This window comes from Electrophorus electricus, chromosome 11, assembly GCF_013358815.1.
Source record: "Electrophorus electricus isolate fEleEle1 chromosome 11, fEleEle1.pri, whole genome shotgun sequence".
NCBI lineage: Eukaryota > Metazoa > Chordata > Actinopteri > Gymnotiformes > Gymnotidae > Electrophorus > Electrophorus electricus.
This window is the reverse complement of record NC_049545.1, coordinates 2822744-2842500: the sequence shown is the minus strand read 5'-3', so window position 1 is coordinate 2842500 and position 19757 is coordinate 2822744. Positions and strand designations below refer to the sequence as shown.

The window sequence follows — 19757 nt, the reverse complement described above, 5'->3', positions numbered from 1 at the left end:
ACTGCTCCTCAAAAAACTCAAACACCACAAGATATCAGAGATGCTTTGAAATCTAGCAGTTATATTTAAAAATGACCAGCTCATAGCTGTGATTTGTTGCCATCAACACAGTGGTCTGCTTGGTGTTCAGATAGAGCCTGGTGTGTGGCCCATGTGAGCACGACATTCCAGGCCACCTCCCCCTCAGGCTCGGTCTGGCTGTGCCATTCTTTCTGCCTACCCAGGCAGACCTGCTCTCTCCCTGGAGACAAAGGAGAGGGGGAGGTGACCTGCAAAGAGGGCCAGTCACTCACAAAGTCATTTGAGTGACCTTCGACAGCAAAATGAGCTCGGCTGATGATCCGACTCGAAACAGGGCAAAGTGAGGCAGCATGAAACAGCTCAACAGATAATTACAATTTTACGAAAGCTTGAATGTTGATACTGCACAAAAGAGTCAGCACTCCCTGTCCAAAAATGTTATTAATCATCAAAAGCTCCAAGAAGCTCCAAGTTTAATGAAACTTTATTATATTCATAGCAAACTCTAAAAAATGATATCAAATAAGAACACAGGGACACTTTAACCAAACAATACTGGCCAGCACTCATTGTACTTGGCATGAAGGCCCCAAACACCTTATCTACAGAGGATTTTTTAACTTCATGGTGTGTATCAAGTGATTCCGTCTGATGACTTCTGGGAAGGTCCCACATAGGCCGGCGCTACATTTCCAACCACAGAAAAACAGTTCTCTCAAATATTCCAGCTGCAGTGCTGCTGGAAAGGAACAGGATACAGTCCTGTGCTGTTACGTGTTCCTAAAATGCTGACGGGCCACAGCTGTGATGAGGGCTGCCCCTTTCCCGCTGCCATCCTCGGATAGCATGAAGTCCACATTACATTTAGGGGCGAGCTCCTTCACTGTCTCCTTAAGGATTCTGGAGAAGCTGGAGGGAGCGAAGAAGGGAGGGAGAGAGAAAGAGAGAGGGAGAGAGAGAGAGAGAGAGAGAGAGAGAGAGAGAGAGAGAGAGAACTTACTTACTTAATGGAAAAAAATTTGAAGAGAATGCAAAAACTGAGCATCAGGTGGATTCCTGTACCAGTGGTTCCGTGTCTTAGTCCTGGGGACCCCTTTCACTGCTCATTTTATATATGAAGAGTCCCGCAGAGTCAAAGCAGGTTCAACCAGAGCAGTGGATGGGGTGCAGACATTCAAGACTACTGTCATAGACTCTACTCACTGAGGATGGAGTTTGTAGAGTGTGCCGTCCACCCCCACAGTGATGTCCAGGTGGTCCAGTCCTCGGTTCTCCCGGATCTTGTCCACGACAGCAGCCATCCCTGCTCCACAGATCCGTGCGGCTCGGCGTGACACGGTCCCACACACTTCCTTAACGATGATGCTGTCATCGCACGTGCTGTCCAGACCCAAGTGCTGCAGAATGGACCGCACTTGCAGTAGCGCCAGACGGTCACTAGAGGGAACCACAAACAAAAAGCGCAAGATGGTCACTAGGCAAAAACGTCTACAGCAGGTTGATAAGCAGCTACTTTTCATCAATGTTTGCACAGCTGCAGCACCAGTAGATACTGTAAAACAAATAAATACTTTGAGTTTCAGCACATGTAAGGAGAGAGGTTAAAAGGCTTCACTGTTTATATTGCCTGATAAATATCATACATCATATGTCTGACCCATCACACAGAGATCACTGTATATAAAAAAGAGTGTCATTCTACAGGTGAAACTGGCTTATCTCTATATAGTCACAGCAGCTATCTGCCATAAGACATACTGTAACTTAGCAGTTATTCCAGGAGGTTTACCTTTCAATCTGTGAGAGGAACTTGGTTTCAAAAATTCCCCTGGTTTTCAGAGGTTCTGTAATGCGGCCACGAAACAAAAGACCCCGTCTGGTGAGATCTATGAGAATCTGCCTGACAATCTCGCCCAGGTACATTCCACTGGTCATCTTCTCGAACCTGCAGGTGAGTGCGAGAGAACAGCAGGTGTGGAATACTGTGGCCTGGCTACAGCATGCCATATTAGCAAGGGCACTCATCCCAAACATTTAAGTGTCACTAAAATCTTCAGAACGTCAGCAAAGATCAGGTTCCAAACCAGCACTTCAATATTTCAATATTTCCATTTCAATATTGGTTCTCATTAACACCTAAGCCTTTAACAACAGGCTGTGAAAGCACCACTCCCAATGCTGTTTCTGCCACAGTGTCCCCTTGTGGACAGACATTTATGTCTCGCCAAAAGTAACATTCAATATGGCAGAAAACTGTTCAGAAGGAGTAGAAATAAGTAATATTGAACAAGTACCTGATCATATATTGATAAGCCTACATTAATTGTGAAATATGAAAGCAGAGCATATGATGAAAATGGCTCCGCAGTTTTGAAGGTAGCCACTTTTACCTTTGTTTTCCCACATTGAAAGAGCCTTCATCCACCTCGCGGTCGAACCTAGTCCGAATGTCCTCAATGTTGGCGTTGTCCCCAAACCCGCCCCACTCTGTGTTAACACACATCCTGCCCTGGTCTCCTTCCACGCTTTCAATATTCTGCATCTCCTCCATGTAGCACACATTGCTGCCCGTTCCTATACAGTGAAGGCACAAACTGGAAACCAACTTCAGGGAGTTTCAGGGAGAATAATCACTTCCCACTGGATATATTTCTATTTGTTGTGAACTTTAAAAAAACAAACAAACTTGTTTTATAGTTTTATTTTTTGAATACACCTTCCACCAAGAGGTACAAAGCTGCATGGAATGAGATTAAAGGCAGCATAAGTATGTCATGCAGAAGGAGGGAACATGAATACAGACAAATTGATAAAGAAATAAAACAACATACCAGCAATAAGCCCAATTTCACATTTAGGATCCTCATACGCACATGTCATCATCGTGCCAACAGTGTCATTTACCACAGCAACAATATCGAGGTCAAATTCCTAAGGGGTACGAAACACGTGAAACATGATCAGGATCGATGACTAATTCCTGTGGGTTCAGTCGCTGTATAGATGAAGGTTCAGCAATCTTAAGGGTGTGTTTTTAATTGAAGAATCTCTTTGTTAAAGCATCATGGGTGCTGTCTCCTTACATTTCGTCTCTTAATGGCTTCCCTCAGCATGTCCACCACGTCGTTTCCTTCGCAGTCCGTAGCTTTGAAGCCTTTTGTCCAGTTCACCAAAATTCCCTGAGCACAGAAATAACACAGTGGCCAGTGGTGAGCAAAATATAGACTGAATGCCTTTGGTCTGGCTTCTGAGATTCAAAATGCACATCACACAGCACATTACAGCAGCACAAAATGCTTTTGCCTACCACTTCTCAGTGGGTGGGCTTGCTAGAAGGCCTTACAATCCACAACTTCAAAAACATTTGTAACTCTTTAACATTTTAAGCTTTTAAAAAACGACACCATAGTCTTTCAGCATCTCTCAGTAATCATCCATGGTTAAAGTGAAGTCATTAAATGTACAGGACACCTGTTTCCCAGAAGGACCTGGGACGAGCACCGTGAACGCTCATTACCTTATCAATGCCAGTCTGTCTGCAGGGGAAGGAGAAGGTGAAGCCCAGTGGCAGACAGGTGTTCCTCATGCCCATGTAGTCCAGGAAATCGGAGATGCACTGCACTATGTGGTCAAAGAGCTGGACAAAAAGGACCATTTCATACATATCCTTTCAAATGTTCTACTGTATTAGAATTTGAACACCATTTACATTAAACACAGTCATGCTTTTCTTTAATATGATAAAGGACATATTTCCATTTTCAACTGAGGGGGTATCATGTGTGAGCTGACTACCTTCAGTACATTCACTCAGCTAAACGAGGCTTAAAATGAAAAAAGCAGCACCTCCTCTCCTGTCCCCTGCATGATTTCCAGTGGGATGGCATATATTTTGTTGTACATGCGGACGGACTTGCGGATTCCACTGCGGATCTTAACCACCAACACCCGGAAATTGGTTCCACCCAAATCCAAGGCAAGGAATTTTCCTCTTTCTGGAGCAACAGAAGCAGCAAAGAACTAATATAATCACATCCGTAAATAACTGGTGTAGCCCTCACTGTATCCTGAATCTCATGGCAAACAAGGTGGTCGCTTTGCTGTCTGGCTCTCTAAAAACACTTCAGAGTTCACGTGTGAGAGACAGCCAGACATGACGACTGGGTACGTCCAAAGCCACTCTGTTCGTTCTGCCTGCAGACTCTTCATACCTGTACCATCTGGGGTCCGGTACACGTAGGAGGGCAGCATTTTGACGGAGGCCGAGCCGTGTGACTCCTTCCGCAGGCCGAGTTCCAGCTCTCTGCGCATCTTCTCCTTCACCTGCTGGAGCTGCGCGGTGCTGAGGGCGAACCCCGCCAGCGTGTCATCCACATCTCTGCGGCGCGATGCCAGCCTCTGTGCCACGGCGGTCACCATGGCCGCCCCTTTCCCGCTGCCACTCTCTGACAGCACGAAGCGGACGTTGCATTCCGGCACCAGCCGCCGCACCACCTTATGGAGCCTCTTGGCGTACCTGCCACGTCGGGAAGGGAAACGGACATGTGGGGAAAACGGATGCTGATGTGTGGTGAGGGGTGCACACATGTACAATGCGTCAATCACTCTCTATTCATCATTGAATAGTTTCTGACCACAGGAGTCATGTATAACAGTATTTGGGTACCATACCATTTCTCACACAGTAGGTGACATTAGTACAGAAGAAGACACTGAGCTTGTACAAGTTTATCAAGCACAGCAGTATGGTTGACGTTTTAAACATTTCAATGTCACTAGTGCATTAAGAATCCAACCAACAGCAACTTGTTGGTCAGAAACTGCCTATTAAAGATTAGACAGAGGAGGCTAACAAATACTGTCCATGCCAACACACAAACGTATTACAAAGAAGCTGGTAAATCGATCTGATTGGCTATGAACCATATTTATCTGTGTTTTGCTCAGAGTTTTGTTTTGTTTTGTTCTGCGCTGGATTTAGAGTGTGGTGCCAGGGGCAAGGCAGGCTGACGCACTGTGGGTGTGTCTTGTAGACAGTCCCATCCACCCCCACTGTGGTCCGTAGGCTCTTCAGCTTCTTGTTCTGCCGCATGCGTGTCAGGATGGCCGCCAGTGTGGCAGCGCACAGGTTGGCCGACCTGAAGGACACGATGGTGCAGACATGTTGGACGGCGATGCAGTCCTCCTCACTGGCACTGAGGCCCAGCTCGGTGAGGATGCTTCTGGTGTTCTTCAGCCCGTCTTTGTACCTGGAAACAGAAACCACTTTCACTAAGTACAGGCTGCATATTCTTGTTTTGAGCATTTATGACAGAACCACCACATGAATTTGATGGCTGAATATTTAGAGAATCATCAAAACGGGACCCATCGTGAGGTCATAATGGACTAATGGCAGAGATGACTAGTCCGATTTGTAGCCTGTAAAAGTGCAAAAGATGTGATCACTGTACTGTAAGCAGGCAAAGAAACCTTGGAGGACAACTCACTCTTCTATCAGGCAGACATGCTCGGTGTGAAACTTCCCCTTGGTACGGAGGGCATCGGACATTCTGCCCTTAAAGAGCAGGCCGGCCTTGGCCATCTTCAGCAGGACAAGACGTACAATCTCGCCCATGTACATCCCGCTCACCAGCTTCTCAAACCTGGAGGAGATGTGAGTGAGCAGAGGTGTGTGTGTCAGCCGCACCTCACACACAGTTAGCACGTGAAACACTGCTCTGATCTGGATGCAGGGTGATCAGCTCTGGCTTTAATGTCATGGCATGCATAGTTGGACAGCACAGAGATTATTTAGACATGCTGTGTTGGTCTGAAGGGGCCGGGGAGACGATAGATGTTTTCCAACACCTGCACAGCAAACAACAGTCACGATATGAGGAGGTCAAATCTGTAAGCCTCAGGGGCCAAGAGTTGCATTGAAAACAAAGGCTCTCCACTCCTGATGCTGATTAAGGGTAGTGTCCTTACCCACTGAGGCACCGTGACACTGCTTTTCTATGCAACTTAATGAGTCTGAGTTTTGATTTCTGCATAATTTCTTGTTTAGTCGCTAAAACAAAATTACAGCTGCTTTCCAGGGTTGATGGAGGCCGCATCGATTTCACGGTCGAAACTGGTGATGAAATCGTCGAGTGCCCCGTCGTCTCCGAACGCTCCCCACTCTGTGTTGATGCACATCCTCCCCTCGTCGCCCTCCACCAGGTCAATGTGTCTCAGCTCCTCCATGTAGCACGCGTTGGTGCCCGTACCTGAAGCAGCGAAACCGATAGGACAAATTCTGATCACCCCTGTGTTTAAAGCATGTTTAAAAATGACTTTCTTACTACTGAAATACCAAAAAATCTCGCCAATGGCTTTAGCTGATGCCTTGTCAGAAACAGTTTTTTTCTAGCAGTTACTTTAAAAGAGGCAAAGGATTTAATTGTAAGTTAACTTGGCCATGATTAAGGTTAACACCCATTTACTTTGGAGAGAAGCTTGCTATCATAATCTGATTACTACAGGTACAACATTTGGCAGACGTTCTTAACCAGAGTGACTTACTCTTTTCTCAGTATGACAGTATGGTTATCCATGACCTCTGTGTTGCTATCACCTTGCCTTATCTACTCTGCTGGTGAGCTGTGGAATCGGGTCATTGGTGTGATTGTATTCAGATGGGCACATGGCAGGCTCACCTATGATGACTCCCACCTCACAGTGCTGGTCATCATATCCACAGGTCATCATGGTCCCCACAGTGTCATTGACCAGGGCCAGGACATCCACATCAGTGCCCTGTTTCCACAGAGAACACTGGCCTTATAAGCTCAATGCATTTAGCTTCCTCTCAGTAAACACACACACACACAGAGGAAATTGCAAAAGTATTCAACCCCTGTAAAAGTCAGATTAATCTGTATTTCAAATGACTTTGATATATTGTGTTGTGTCATATTTTACTTTTACTTTTACAGCGCTATGAATACTTATGCAAGCAACATTTTTAGGTGGGATTTTTAAACATCCTCTGACAAATAAAAGGTTTACACTTAAATGTACTTTTAAAGGATATTAGTTTGTTTTTTACTTTTCATACCCCAACATTGTTGATAGCTTGCCTCAGTAACTGTACCACATCAGTGCCTTGAACACCTCTGGCCTTGTAGTTTTTTGACCACGAGAGTAACACACCCTATAACAATTCAGACCAAACCGGATTACCAAGCAAGGCAGTAGGAAAGTGACGAGAACATTTATCAGTGTATTATCATTGTGATAATGTATCACAGTGTTCCATTTTACTAATGTAATTAAATAAAAATAACAATTCTGTGAGGAATTTGCAAAAGAAATGTACAGTTCTGTTTTGTGGTGTTGTACCTCGTCAAGTTTGGACTGGAGACAGGGGAACGAGAAGGTGAAACCCAGTGGTTTTCTCTTGTGATTTATATCATTCTTCTGCATAAAGGCTTTCAAAGACTCTGCCACATGACCAAAAAGCTAGAAGATAAATGAAATGACCTTTATAGGTGTCAAAAGAACAATGGCAATATTTAAAAAGTGTTACGATATGACTAAATAAAATATCCCCCACCAGTGAAGAAATCAATATTCTGTCTGATAACTATTTTTTTAATCTATAGTACATCATAAAACATAACACAGGAAGTTGCAACAAAGGAGAGCATAGTTCAGTGCTCATTTAGTACTTAGAAAAGTCTTCTTAACAGCATGATTTGTAGTTTACAACCTTTTACATGTTCTCATTAGTTGCTCTGCTAACTCCCAGCAAACATCATCTGGACAGTAAGAGCAATAAAGAAAATTCTGCTTGTAATAGGTAAGTGCAAAGAGGACATCCTGTATTTTAACTGCTTGATCTATACAGGTATTTTTACAACTGGTTTTGTGACAAAGCAGCTTTACAGAAAATTCAGGTCAAGGTCACAGAAGAGGAAGTCCAAGGTGAGAGTGGCAAGGGAAAGCTTGCTAGAGGGAGAGACCTTGAGAGGATCCAGTGTTCAGAAGGAGAACAAATCCTCCTCTGGTCAACACTGAGTGGCAAATTAACAGTATAGAATGAATAGTTGCTTGGTTGCGATGAATTTGTAAGAGAAGTGACTTAAGAGATCACTAACAATCATTTGGCAGAGGTATTAAGATTAATTAGTGAGAACCAGTAAATAGTTCTGGTCAGAGTCCACATAGGAACCATCTAAACACAGTATAGCAAGATGGATGTGATTATGGGCTGTTCGTATCCATGACACCCAGCCATAGTGTTTGATCTCATCAGGAGGTTAAGTCCAAGGCACATGTAGATGAGCCTATCAAACACAACTGGATGCTGAGTGACATGTAGATGAGCCTATCAGACACAACCGGAGGGTCAGCGACACATGCGGTTGGTCCGGAGGGCTGAACTGTTAAGGTCTGCAGTGTAACACTCACATCTGTTCCTCTCCCATTAAGAACCTCCTCGGGGACAGGGAACGTCTCACTCTCCATCTGAACTTTTCTCTTCCCATCTTCGGATACCTTCACCTGAAGCACTTTGAACCTGGAACCACCAAGATCCAGTGCCAGGAACTCACCTTGTTCTACATGGGCCACAATGACAAAACAAAACATTTTTTTTATATTGGGTGCAGGGAGGGGAGGGAGGACAACACTCAGGACAGTGCACCATCCACCACTGGGCATACAGACACACGCTCATTCACACACACACACCAGGACCATTTATTGGGGAATAGCTAATTTACTTAACCTAAATATACATAATCTAAGACAAATATAGTCTATTTAAAACAAACTAATTATAATTTTCTAACGTTTACTTATTGTAGGGTATTATCAATTGCACTTACATGTTGTCTGTTATAGAGATTATGTGTTTTGCACTTCTAGGCATCAGCATTGATCCCTGTATTTCAGCAGTGTTCTAGTTCAGTGGCATATTGAACTCTAACCTACTGTACTGGCTGGGATACATTCTATGAGTATATGACAAAGCACTTTTGTAAGTTGCTCTGGATAAGAGTGTTTGCCAAATGCCGTAAATATAAATGTCCGATTTGCTCAAATAAAGCGAGATATTAGATGTTAAACGTTTCAGAGGATAAACAGAAGTGCTGCCTTGGCCCCCGGGAGGCTGGTGTTTTCAGCATGTGCAAGATGTGCACCTGAGCCATCGGGCGTGGAGCACACGTGCGTGGGCAGCATCTTAACCGTAGCCGTGGCATTGCTCTCTCCACACAGTCCTTTCTCCATCTCCACATGGAAGCGAGAGGAAATGTCACAGAGCTGCTCATCAGAAAGACGCATCGCGTACAGAAATCGGTCCACCTGTGGAGCACACAACACGTACACGAAAAGAACTCACAGCCTCTACAAATTCAAAACGATTTGCCATCTGACTTTTTGTGCTTATTTGAATAGCTGGGTTTAACATTTTAGCACATTACCCCATGCAAACAGCCAATAGAATACTGTAAACAACCATGTTATTCATTAAAAACACTCATTTCTAGATCTGGAGGCCTATGGAAATTCAGGGGATAATTTGGAAAAAGTATGGATATTTTGATGCCAAAGTAATATATACCTATCACATGTATTAGAAACAAGAACCTGTAGGTATACAGTCAGATTCTATAAGCCATTCACTGACTGATTAATTTGCCTAATGCAGTATTGACCAGTTTCTGCCCATATGTATACAAACCTCAGACACATTCATAGCAGCACACCACTACAGTGATAGTGTCACTGCTGTGGTGTGAATTGTAATAGCCTGATTAGTGTTCCCATGACAACCATGACAAAGAAACTGGCCATGGCAACATATGCAACCTGTGATTTAAACCTAAAGAAAGTAGTCAAAAGCAAGGTACATATTTTTGGACCAGTAAACAAATTCAGGAGTTATCCTCCTCTTTTGACTCTAACTTTTTAAAATTGTCTGCTTGCAATCCCCCTAAAGCGTATCACATTCTTTGTTTTCCATTTCCATTGTTCAGTGATGACCTTTACAAATATGAACAAACTAAATACAGAAATCCTGAAATTTCTGACCTTGCAAAGATCTAGGATTGCTTTATTAGGAAAGAGCATGCTGCCTTACAGACTACATGGTTATTTATAAAAGGTGTGGAATGAGTCATATGAATGGAAAAATTCACATTACTAATGAACTAGACATCGACTGCAATTATATGACATCATTTGAAAAGATAACATGGGTGTGACTCTATCATAAAAGAAGTTAATATTGCAGTGGGAATGTAATATGAAATGTTAGCAGGGAGTAATCCTGCATTTTAAAAAATAACAAATAACAACAAAAAATATTTTTTGAATATTTGAATACTGCATAATAAATGACTGTTCAATGGAGTCCTTTGAAACAATCATTCTTTCTCCAAGAAAGAGCTGGCAACCTTGATGGAGACTAACCCAGTCCAATAAAAGCTGACAGAAAGGCCAAGGTCCTTTATCTCCACGCTGTTGGCTATCTTTCCACATGAGATGTGACACAAGAGAGTTAATGATTCTCTTGCCTGCTCTGTAACTACTCATCACTAGCATCAGACGAGGTCTTTCGAGAAGGTGGCTGGCTAACATTTCAACATGATTACACCAACTCAAACTGTCATTTCTGCATCTTTCTTAATTCATTCCAAAGAGAACACAAATAGGGATCTCTGATCACAGAAACAATGGAAACTTATCACAATTGAAGATGTTTCTAAGAAACTTTAGTCCTAAATTGCACCTCTGAGAAATATGCACAGGCCTCAGATTTTAGCATAATTTGAAATTCAGAATGTAAGTGTGTATTCATTTACACTGTAAACTGAATTTGATTGCCCATGCACTTACATGAGTCGACACTTTAATGTTGAAGGCAAATTACCTTTCTGATTTGATCCTCCTGCAACTTGGTGAAGTAGAAGGATAGCAAGTGAACAGCAAACATCTTGCCTTCTTGTAATGTCTCAGAGCACAGGAACCTCACCAGCTTAAATGAAATACAAAGCAAACTTGTCGCACATTAAATTTCCCCAAAGGTCCCCTGGCACCAAGCCTTTACCAGTGTCTAGCTCCTGTGTGTGAGGTGAAAGTTTTCTTCTGCTAGAGCTGCCGTTCCTATGAGAGCATTAAGCCCTCACATAACCCCCCCCCCCCCCCCCCCCCCGGCTAAATCATTAATGGCCCAGGCTGCCTCCCAGGCCCCTGTTCTCAGTGTGCTCCTAGCAATGCTTCTGGCTCTGTTCCATCCAGAGTCCTTCCCTTGTGGGCCCGCGCAACAGAAGGTTTGTGCAAACAATCACTGCAAAACAATAGCTTGAAGGGAACTGCTCCCAACTTGCATGTCCTCCTGTAAAACCTGTGAAAACATCCTGATGTGCGGAGGAAAAAGATGGGGGGGAAAAGTCAAAACGCAAAACAGAGAGCTTAGCTCCAATGAACAGGGAAGATAAAATGATCAAAAAAGGAGAGTGCGTTAGGACGCTGTCCTCTCTTCATTGTTTGCAAATGTCCCCACTAAAACCAACTGACTGTCTCAGCAGGTAGTTGCATTTTCACTACCACTTGGAAAAAACTATACTGTAATTTCAGCGTCTATAAATATCTCTGCTTTTGGGGTACTACATGGGATCTAATGCAATCTTTATGGTAACAGTCATGGCTTGAATGGTGGGTTCATCAAACACAAAGCACAGAGTGTGATGTGCAGAATGGCTTTAGTGCTGAGCCTAAGTAGGGAACCCTTGCTCCATAGCTTCAGCTATCCAGCCACACTACATGTGGTTGTTAAAAGACAAAACCCCTTCAAAGCATAATTTCACTTATTTCAATGCATGTCCACCATGGAATATTTAATGGAAGTGGAAAATTTTAAATAATAAAATTAGCACATTTTTCAGTCCCTTTGGTTTACTGGCACTATCCTTGAATGGACAAAACAACACATTTTAAATTATTCAAATAATCAGTAGGTCCTTCGGTGCCCTTATGAAGACTCAGATCCCATGGTTCAATGTTTCCTAACAGCAGGTCAGAGGAATTTATTTCCTAAATCCAGTCTGCCGAGATTAAACATCATATGACCTTGAGAGTTGGTGTCCCGGTCCAAGATTTGTCCATAAGGCACGACCTACATATAGATCAAAAGGACTTAAAATCCTAAACCACCACTGGCACCAGACAGAATCTAGATCCAAGGGTTTAGGGAATGAAAGACTCCAGTAATGAAAAGACTAGAACCCTTGCATACATCAGGCTCCTGCTTTCTGACTGGAAATAAAAAATTTAATGAGAATCATGTTTTACTTAAGAAAATTAGCCACTGAGAAATAAGACCCAATTCAAAACCCATGAAAAATGAGTGTTTTATTTGAAGCACTGCATGTCTGCTTTGACAGCCATCAAATACCCAGTTGAAAAAGTACATATATGCTAACATGCTATTCACATGTTAAATAAGATCCTCTATAAATGTCAAAGTCAGCCATCCAAGGTCAACAGTTCACTTCTTTTTCTTCTTGTTTTTGGTAGCCATCCCCGCAGACACCTTGGCGACACCTGTGGGCTGCTTCTGTTCTTTGGTCCACTCCTTCTGCAGCTGCTGAAGGAGCTCCTGTGTGAGAAGCCCCTCCTGCACCAGGCGCGATCCCAGCGAGCTGCCTAAGGGCCTCATGTTGGGGCTGGTGCCAGGATGGGCTTTGGAGCCCCGAGCCCTTCTCAGGGACGGAGACGTCAGACCAGGGCCCACTGCCTCAGGAACCTGTGCTTCCGCAGCACGGATGAGCCGCGTGATGTTCCGCACGCCAGTCTGAATGATGATGTCCAGCTCCTGCTGGATCTCACGCACAAGGTTGGCGTCGGGGAACATATCCATGAAGCGATAACTGGACAAGGGAAAAGCAGAAGAGGAGCTTGTTGGACAAACCATATGCAACCCACAGCCCTATACCGAGAATACCGGAGTTCACTAGTAAAACTTAAATCCTAACCAGGTCCAAATTTTTGTAATAACTAATCAAACAATTTGACTGGCTTTCTGATGTATTAGCTGAGGTAAAGGATGTTAGGTAAAGCATATGCATGGTAGAAAACCTGCAGAACTTGACCCCCAGACTACAAGGATTCTTCTAATGTCAACTTCTAATGTCATAAGACACTAAAAAAAAAAACCCCCAACCTGTACTGCATCCATGTCTGCTATGTAAAATGGAGGCCATTTAAACCCAAGAAGGACTATTTGCAAGCTAAAATACTAACATCTGCTTTTGTGCACTAGCCAAATTGTGCCCAGCAGTCAACACCACACTCCGAATCTCAGGTCAGAGAGGCTACCTGAGCCAGAGGTAGAGGTCCAGCACATCATGGACTGCCTCCAGGTGAACTAGGTCCTTGATGTTTTTGGGCGGGACCAGGGGCCAGTTGACGTGCCTACACACCCAGTTGAAGGTCAGCGGCTCATCTCGGCTGAACTGCCTGGCGAACTGCAGAAACACAAGCACCCTCAGTTCCTCAGGAATGTCCCAAAGCACGACCTACTTGAAGACACACAAGCTGATCACACATTACTTAGAAAGGCCTATAAATAAAGGCCCAGGGGGACTGTGGCTGAGAGAGATAAACTGGCCTGGGGTGGGCACCAGCATGCAGCCCAATCACACAAAATAAACAACAACAACTGCAAATCATGAGAGGTTTGAACGCTACACAGCCTGGACAGTTACGTCACCCCCTCACTACCTTCAGGAAGGAGATGCAAACGAAAGGCTGCTTCCTGTTGATGGGGGCTGTGCAGAAGACATAGCGTGAGCGCAGGTTGAGAGGAATGTGCTGGATCATGTCGGCCAGGAACTTGAAGTCTTCGACGTTGCACACAAAGTAAAGGCCGTCGACTTGCGAGAGACTCACAAATATGTCCTGTTGGACAGAAGAATCAATCCATATGATGTGGGCAAACTCCCTATGTTGACAGGAAAAGGAGACCCGAAATACGTACAATTAAGTTGGACAGCGTTGCCTGGGGGAGATGATACGCAAACATCTCCACCTGCTCGGCTGTGGGGTGTAAACCGGCCATCTGATTAGATAAGGGAAACAGTTTAGGAAATTAGTTTAAGTCCAACATTTCCATCTCAATGCACTGGCCATTTCTAAACAAAAACAACAACAACAATAATAACCACTGAGTGAGTTAACCTTTTAAAACACCACTGTGAAAACTTTGAAAATGTCATTCTTTTTCATTTTATTCTAAAACCACAAACAAAACAGGTGAACCTAAAGTCTTCAGGTTCATTTGGTGGAGTGCTCTGTTCAGCTCTCATGTCTCACGCTCTAGGTGGGAAAACCCCCACGAGAAGCATGCCCATGATGGGGCAGAGCGAGGGACCCTCACCTCCACAGGGTCCACGGGCCTGTTCAGGATCTCCTTGAGCACGGGCAGGTCCTCATGGTGCATGGTGGTCACCTCGCCTTCCTTAAACACAGAGCTGAAGCGACCCGCCCGCCCGGCGATCTGAAGTGCCTGCGATGTGGTGATGGTGGCCACCTCCTTTTCCCCCTTCTCATTCACACTAGGCTTCACCAGCGAGTTGAAGATTATTCTCCGGATGCTCCTGGTTAGGACAGACGCAGAACGAGCGTCTGTGAGCTAGTGAAGGATTTTATTTTTTTGTGGAAAACAAGCACGGCCGATTGAAGTTCCAACAAAGCAACCACCTGGGTTAAAATACTGTATCCTTCCCAGAAATATCAGGAGTATGAGGATACATGAGGTCAGTGAGGAAATCATACTAACAGGTTCAAACCCATTCCAATTGCATCTGTGGCAACAAGGATTTTACAGGGGTCATCTGGGTCATTGAACTTTTTTGCTTGAGCCAGCTTTGTACCTGTGGACCAGAAGGTTCATATTACTAGTTTTGACACTAGTTTGGCTAAATTTTACTTCAGCAGAACACCTTTCCACCACAGAACAGTCCATGAGACACACAGGTTGACAGGCTTCATACTGTCTGATTAAGAAATTAAATAGGAATTCACAAAAGCAATGTCCCAATGTAAATATATGTAGATTTATTTAGACTTTAACGCTAGATTCTAGAGTGTAATGGAGTCTTACCGGGTGGCAGGCTGCCATAGATGACGGCACATTCCAGGCCTCGGCTTTCTACCTGCCTACTCACAGAGTAGATGTCATTCTTGCTGAAACACACAATGCAGTCGCCAGGCTTGAGGTTGTCCAGGTTCTCCACAGCACGGTCCGAGATGGAGAACGGAGTCAGCCTCGTATAGTTACGGACCTCGAGGATTAAAAGAAAGCTGTTGTCTTGGTGCAGATATAATAATGAAAAACGTATCAAAATATTTAGCCATAAAAGACTGGTATCACTATAAAAAAAAGAGTCTCGATGCTGATGAAACTCCACTCTCCAGACTCACCTCAACCTCCTCACCAGTAGTGAGCATGAGTTCAGTGATGAAGTTAATAGCTGCAGCCTCTCCACACACATGGATCTCCTCAGCACATAAACCTACCCCCCCAACAGAATGAAGAAGAGGAGCACGCCAAATCAGAATTCCACAGAAAATCTCCAACCCGTGAACCAACACAAAGTCAAACTGCATAGCACATTTCAAGGGTCTCTGCAGGGGCACATGCCAGCTATCAGATGTTTAGCTATTGGTCTAACAGTCTTAGATTTCTGTCCAGCCATTACTGCCTCAAGACGTACAAGGCTCATATGGTGCATACATACAGGCTAGTAAATATGTTACGTGAATGTGTAAAATGCATTTGAAACGCTCACCAAGAAGCGCTCTCGTCCACGCCCATCCTCTGGATGGGTCTTTGATCATCTGAATCTCATCTATGACAGCTACTTCATCTGTCAAAGAGTATTCAACAGTCCCAGCTCAGCTTCAGGCAATAACAACACTGAACTTTACATTAATGAAGTAAAGGCCGCTTTCCTTATCTATTGCCTTATTCCCTTATATTACTCACATGGGGTTGTGACACTGCACATCTCAATAGTACATGCTACATGACTGGACTGTCTCCCGTCTAGATCCACAAAGGTTCTCTCCTCTCCTGTCACCAGATCACATGGCACACTCTAAAGAAAAGTTATAAACAATAACATACAAACAGCCAGTTGGTTAGTTTTCACTCAGACTGTCAAAGGCTTGCATGCCACAGGTGAATTGAAACTCCAGTGTATCTAAAATAGCCATTCTGCAAATAGATTTAAGAAATAAACATCAGAATAAATTAAAAGTACTAATAAATATTAAAGTACAAATTCATTTTCGATTACACATGGGACTCTTGGAAAGAATATAACTTACTGCTGTATTACTCTTTTCAAAGATTTCATGGGCCAGCAGCTTGAGAGGACCACAATAAATGGCAGATTTGGCTTCCAGGTACCTCTGGATGGCGTGATACGTCTTACCACTGTTGGTGGGGCCAGAATGGAATATAACCCTCCGCTGAATAGCTCTGGCTTCAGGGTACCTTCAAAATATATTAATGGCATTAACAATGTGGGAAAATGTACATGAAATATTTTTAGATACACAACAAACAGCGCTCCCTACCAGTTGGCCGGTACACGCAAATCACTGATTTTGCGCAAATCATCCATGCAGTCCAGCATGGGAAAGATCTGTTTGGCATGCCTCATGAAGTATGGGAAAATGTCATCTATGTGCCCTGAAAAAAACATGAAAACGTTCAGTGGGCTTGGCTACACACAACTGGAGCCTCTCAGGTAAATCTCGAAAACACTTGTGCTGCTGCACTACCCACCTGCTCCACAGCAGATGTCACTGAGAATGATGTGTAGATCAGCATTAAGGGTGTTGATCTCCAGAATATACTTCCTAAAGCTGATGAAGGCTTGGTGGAACAGGCGAGCTAGAAGAGGACAAGATAACTGTAACGGGGATCTGCATGGGCCAAAAGACCAAATTGCAGTAAGACAAATCCACTGAGTCACAACTTATAGGGCTCACTGTTTTTTTCCTTCTCTCCAGCTACATGTACCTAGTAGCACAAAGTCATGCATACCGTCAAAATGTTCCAGGATTTGGAGCCGTTTACCTAGGAGCTACATGTTTCAGTGTCCAGCTACACAGCTTTACAAGAATGCACAAAGCCCACGGTTATTATGATCATGTTCAACTTTGTGTCACAAAACTGTGCCAAGCAAACAGCTAAATAAGAACAGTATGCCAAACAATCTGCAATTTTGTTTTTATACATATGCTGAAAGTCACTCAAGAAAAGACAAACTTCCTGTCAAAGGCCTTGACCAGTGAAAGCTCACAGTTTTCATATGCAGAGGTGCCAATCAGTAAAATGTCAACATCTTAAGGCTAAAAACACACACACTGTAATTCTACATTATGCATGCAGTCATAAAATAGGTGTCACTGTAACACCAATAAGACTGAATGCAAAGCTAAAATGTGGATCACTCGGTGCCCCAGATTACATACAAGAAGGTAGAAACAGAATATAGACTTGTTCAGTTTACCAAAATGAGAAACTTACCATCAAGACCCTGCTCAGAAGCAAGGATCTGCATCTCCTTTCTTTTGTAAAATCTATTTAGTACCTTGAGAAGTTCGCCTGTTATAAATAAAGATATAGAACAGAAATTCTGATCAGATAAATCTACAACACAATACGCAATGTAGCAGTAAGAATACTGTCATACGCATTCAGGTTACAGACTGGTAATTGAAAATTCAATGCTTTGTTTTTACAAGCTTTCATATATATTCCCTTAGAGAATATTGTGACCGATGAATTCTGCTTTCAAAACAAAAGCATCACAATTTGGGTAGTCAGTCTGACAGCCCCCAAACCAGATGCAGAAGTTACTTTTGTCAAGCGGCTGCGTTAACTCCTCTCCAACTGCACCATCCTTCGCTACTTCGCTTTTGACAGCGAGAGGTACAAAGAGGGACGTATCCGGGGGTCTCGACGCGCTGTCTGAAGATGATGGACATGTCCTCAAAGGTCCTTTTGGTGCACACATGTGCCCTGTGTAGTTGTTGGCCACTGCGGCAGTGTGGCTAGATGTAACAACACATGCCCTACGCCGCAGGTGTGAGCGGGATAGCAGGTAAATACAACGATTAAGCGACATTTTCAGACAGCGGAAAGTGTAATCGCCAGCAGCCCTGTGAGCAACGCCGAAAAGTACAGTTAGCTACGAAACTCGCATTGTAACATACATAATCCAGCTAAGCGACGTTCGCAGACTCCTAAGGTCAGTCAGGAAAGAAACGTGCGGAAGGCCCCCGATGCTTGTGGTGTCTGAAAATGTGCCTGTTGTTTATTGAAATATTGCATGAAATCTACGAATTAACAGGCGCCACTATGAAGGATATATTTAAAATATGTATATATCTATATGTACACGTATGCTTTATATACTTTAATGAAATGATATTCCATTATATGTACACGTATACACGCTTACAAAGGGATGTTTATTTCAACGGCAGATCAGTGTCCTAGGTGAGGACCCCACGTTCAGCATGGGTCATCCGTTTTAAATCATTTAGCGGAGTTTGTAAAGAAGTATAATTCTAGCAAACATTTAAAATAATAATGTATAATAGTTTATAGTTATCCAAAATTATATAACCTATTAATTAATCATATCTAGCATTTATGTAAGGTGCATTGCAACTCAAATTAACTGCGAAGACTTAATAATTTTTCTCATAAATTTACCACAAAATTTTGGCATTGACCTGGAACTATGCAGATTCATAATAAAGTGTAAATTAGTTTCCTGGGCTCTGATCCAGGTTTCACGGCCCACTAAAAGAGTTTTAAAAACCCTAATCGATGTTAAAAACGCGAGAAACCCCACAGATAATGCGTTTTTTGTGCTTAATCGTTGTTAGTCATCAAAGCCCCAGCACACTTTCCTGGTTGCGTCTGTTACGGTGTGTTTTACAGCACACATTATACACACATACAGTTTATTCTCCGTAATTCAGTAGTTCGTAGCCGCTGTTTACTTCTCCCGTACACACCGACAGGTTCCGTTCTTTGCTTGACGGCCTTTCAGGCAGGACATTAATATCACGCTTCCAGGTCATTTTAATTCATAAACCGGCTCTGGTGTCCACCACACACACTACAGAATGCAGAGCCCTAAACATTGAATAGCCCGTGTTTAATATTCACCATTCACAAACGAGGCAGCCCCGATCGGAGAATAAAGATTGGATTATAGGATAATCTAGAGAAAACCATCATTTAAAAGAGCAAACAGTATTCATAAAAGTTTTTAATTTTATTCTTTTTTTTTTTTAATTATTATTAATTAAAAAAAAATATTTTAACTTTTGTTTCCTGTATAAAGTGCAGCAACGTGATGAAGAACCAAACTGTTTTGTAGTATGCAAATTAACCAGTTAATTTTCCAAAGAGCAGGTCTCCTATATGGACATGGCTATGTTTAAAATAGATTTAGCAGCTACAGAATATCTGAAACATCCAAGCCACCGACTGTCAGTATAAATGGTTGTTTCATGTGAAGAAGAACCTTTGGGGAAATTACTTATTGCTCCTTTAAATTCAGCCTACTATCAGGAAACCTTTTGCAATTGTTGGGAAGAGCAAATTGGCCCAATTATCCACTAGTTTTGGCCAAGCATAATGATGGAGTAGCAACAAAAATTTACAAAAC

General features: G+C 43.2%; 2 protein-coding genes across 4 annotated transcripts in view; both read right to left on the bottom strand.

The window, feature by feature from the left end:
• Positions 1 to 11147, bottom strand: part of LOC113571534 (hexokinase HKDC1-like) — a 12313-nt gene extending 1166 nt beyond the window's left edge. The window contains exons 1-18 of one of the 3 annotated variants that reach the window (XM_027000522.2): positions 10925 to 11147; positions 9192 to 9354; positions 8458 to 8606; positions 7387 to 7506; positions 7103 to 7198; positions 6702 to 6801; positions 6089 to 6272; positions 5511 to 5666; positions 5037 to 5270; positions 4233 to 4537; positions 3868 to 4016; positions 3539 to 3658; positions 3105 to 3200; positions 2853 to 2952; positions 2412 to 2595; positions 1811 to 1966; positions 1225 to 1458; positions 1 to 930 (exon numbers count right to left, since the gene is read on the bottom strand). The exon at positions 1 to 930 is cut by the window's left edge and continues 1166 nt beyond it. In XM_027000522.2, the coding sequence (XP_026856323.2) occupies positions 792 to 930; positions 1225 to 1458; positions 1811 to 1966; positions 2412 to 2595; positions 2853 to 2952; positions 3105 to 3200; positions 3539 to 3658; positions 3868 to 4016; positions 4233 to 4537; positions 5037 to 5270; positions 5511 to 5666; positions 6089 to 6272; positions 6702 to 6801; positions 7103 to 7198; positions 7387 to 7506; positions 8458 to 8606; positions 9192 to 9354; positions 10925 to 10987 (2748 nt within the window). In that variant the 5' untranslated portion in view covers positions 10988 to 11147 and the 3' untranslated portion in view covers positions 1 to 791. Of the gene's footprint in view, positions 931 to 1224; positions 1459 to 1810; positions 1967 to 2411; positions 2596 to 2852; positions 2953 to 3104; positions 3201 to 3538; positions 3659 to 3867; positions 4017 to 4232; positions 4538 to 5036; positions 5271 to 5510; positions 5667 to 6088; positions 6273 to 6701; positions 6802 to 7102; positions 7199 to 7386; positions 7507 to 8457; positions 8607 to 9191; positions 9355 to 10924 lie in introns of those variants that run through there. The other 2 variants (XM_027000519.2, XM_027000520.2) reach the window with 2 other exon arrangements.
• A 1240-nt stretch (positions 11148 to 12387) lies between these two features.
• On the bottom strand, positions 12388 to 18348 carry supv3l1 (SUV3-like helicase). The gene is made up of 15 exons (XM_027000528.2): positions 17930 to 18348; positions 17597 to 17674; positions 16850 to 16957; positions 16639 to 16753; positions 16387 to 16555; positions 16043 to 16154; positions 15846 to 15923; positions 15478 to 15569; positions 15158 to 15338; positions 14834 to 14927; positions 14432 to 14651; positions 14033 to 14113; positions 13777 to 13953; positions 13372 to 13520; positions 12388 to 12923 (listed from the first exon to the last, which is right to left on the bottom strand). The coding sequence occupies exons 1-15, from the start codon at positions 18195 to 18197 to the stop codon at positions 12542 to 12544; spliced, it is 2304 nt and encodes a 767-aa protein (XP_026856329.2). The 5' UTR covers positions 18198 to 18348; the 3' UTR covers positions 12388 to 12541.
• Between the last annotated feature and the right edge of the window lie 1409 nt (positions 18349 to 19757).

What these genes read in the sequence shown, in the direction of transcription:
- supv3l1 (XM_027000528.2), bottom strand. Translation starts at nt 18,197, where the DNA reads ATGTCGCTTAATCGTTGTATTTACCTGCTATCCCGCTCACACCTGCGG. An exon ending in TTCTGAGCAGGGTCTTGATG is followed by an intron (nt 16,958 to 17,596) that starts GTAAGTTTCTCA and finishes GTCCTCTTCTAG; the next exon opens with CTCGCCTGTTCCACCAAGCC. An exon ending in TGACATCTGCTGTGGAGCAG is followed by an intron (nt 16,754 to 16,849) that starts GTGGGTAGTGCA and finishes TGTTTTTTTCAG; the next exon opens with GGCACATAGATGACATTTTC.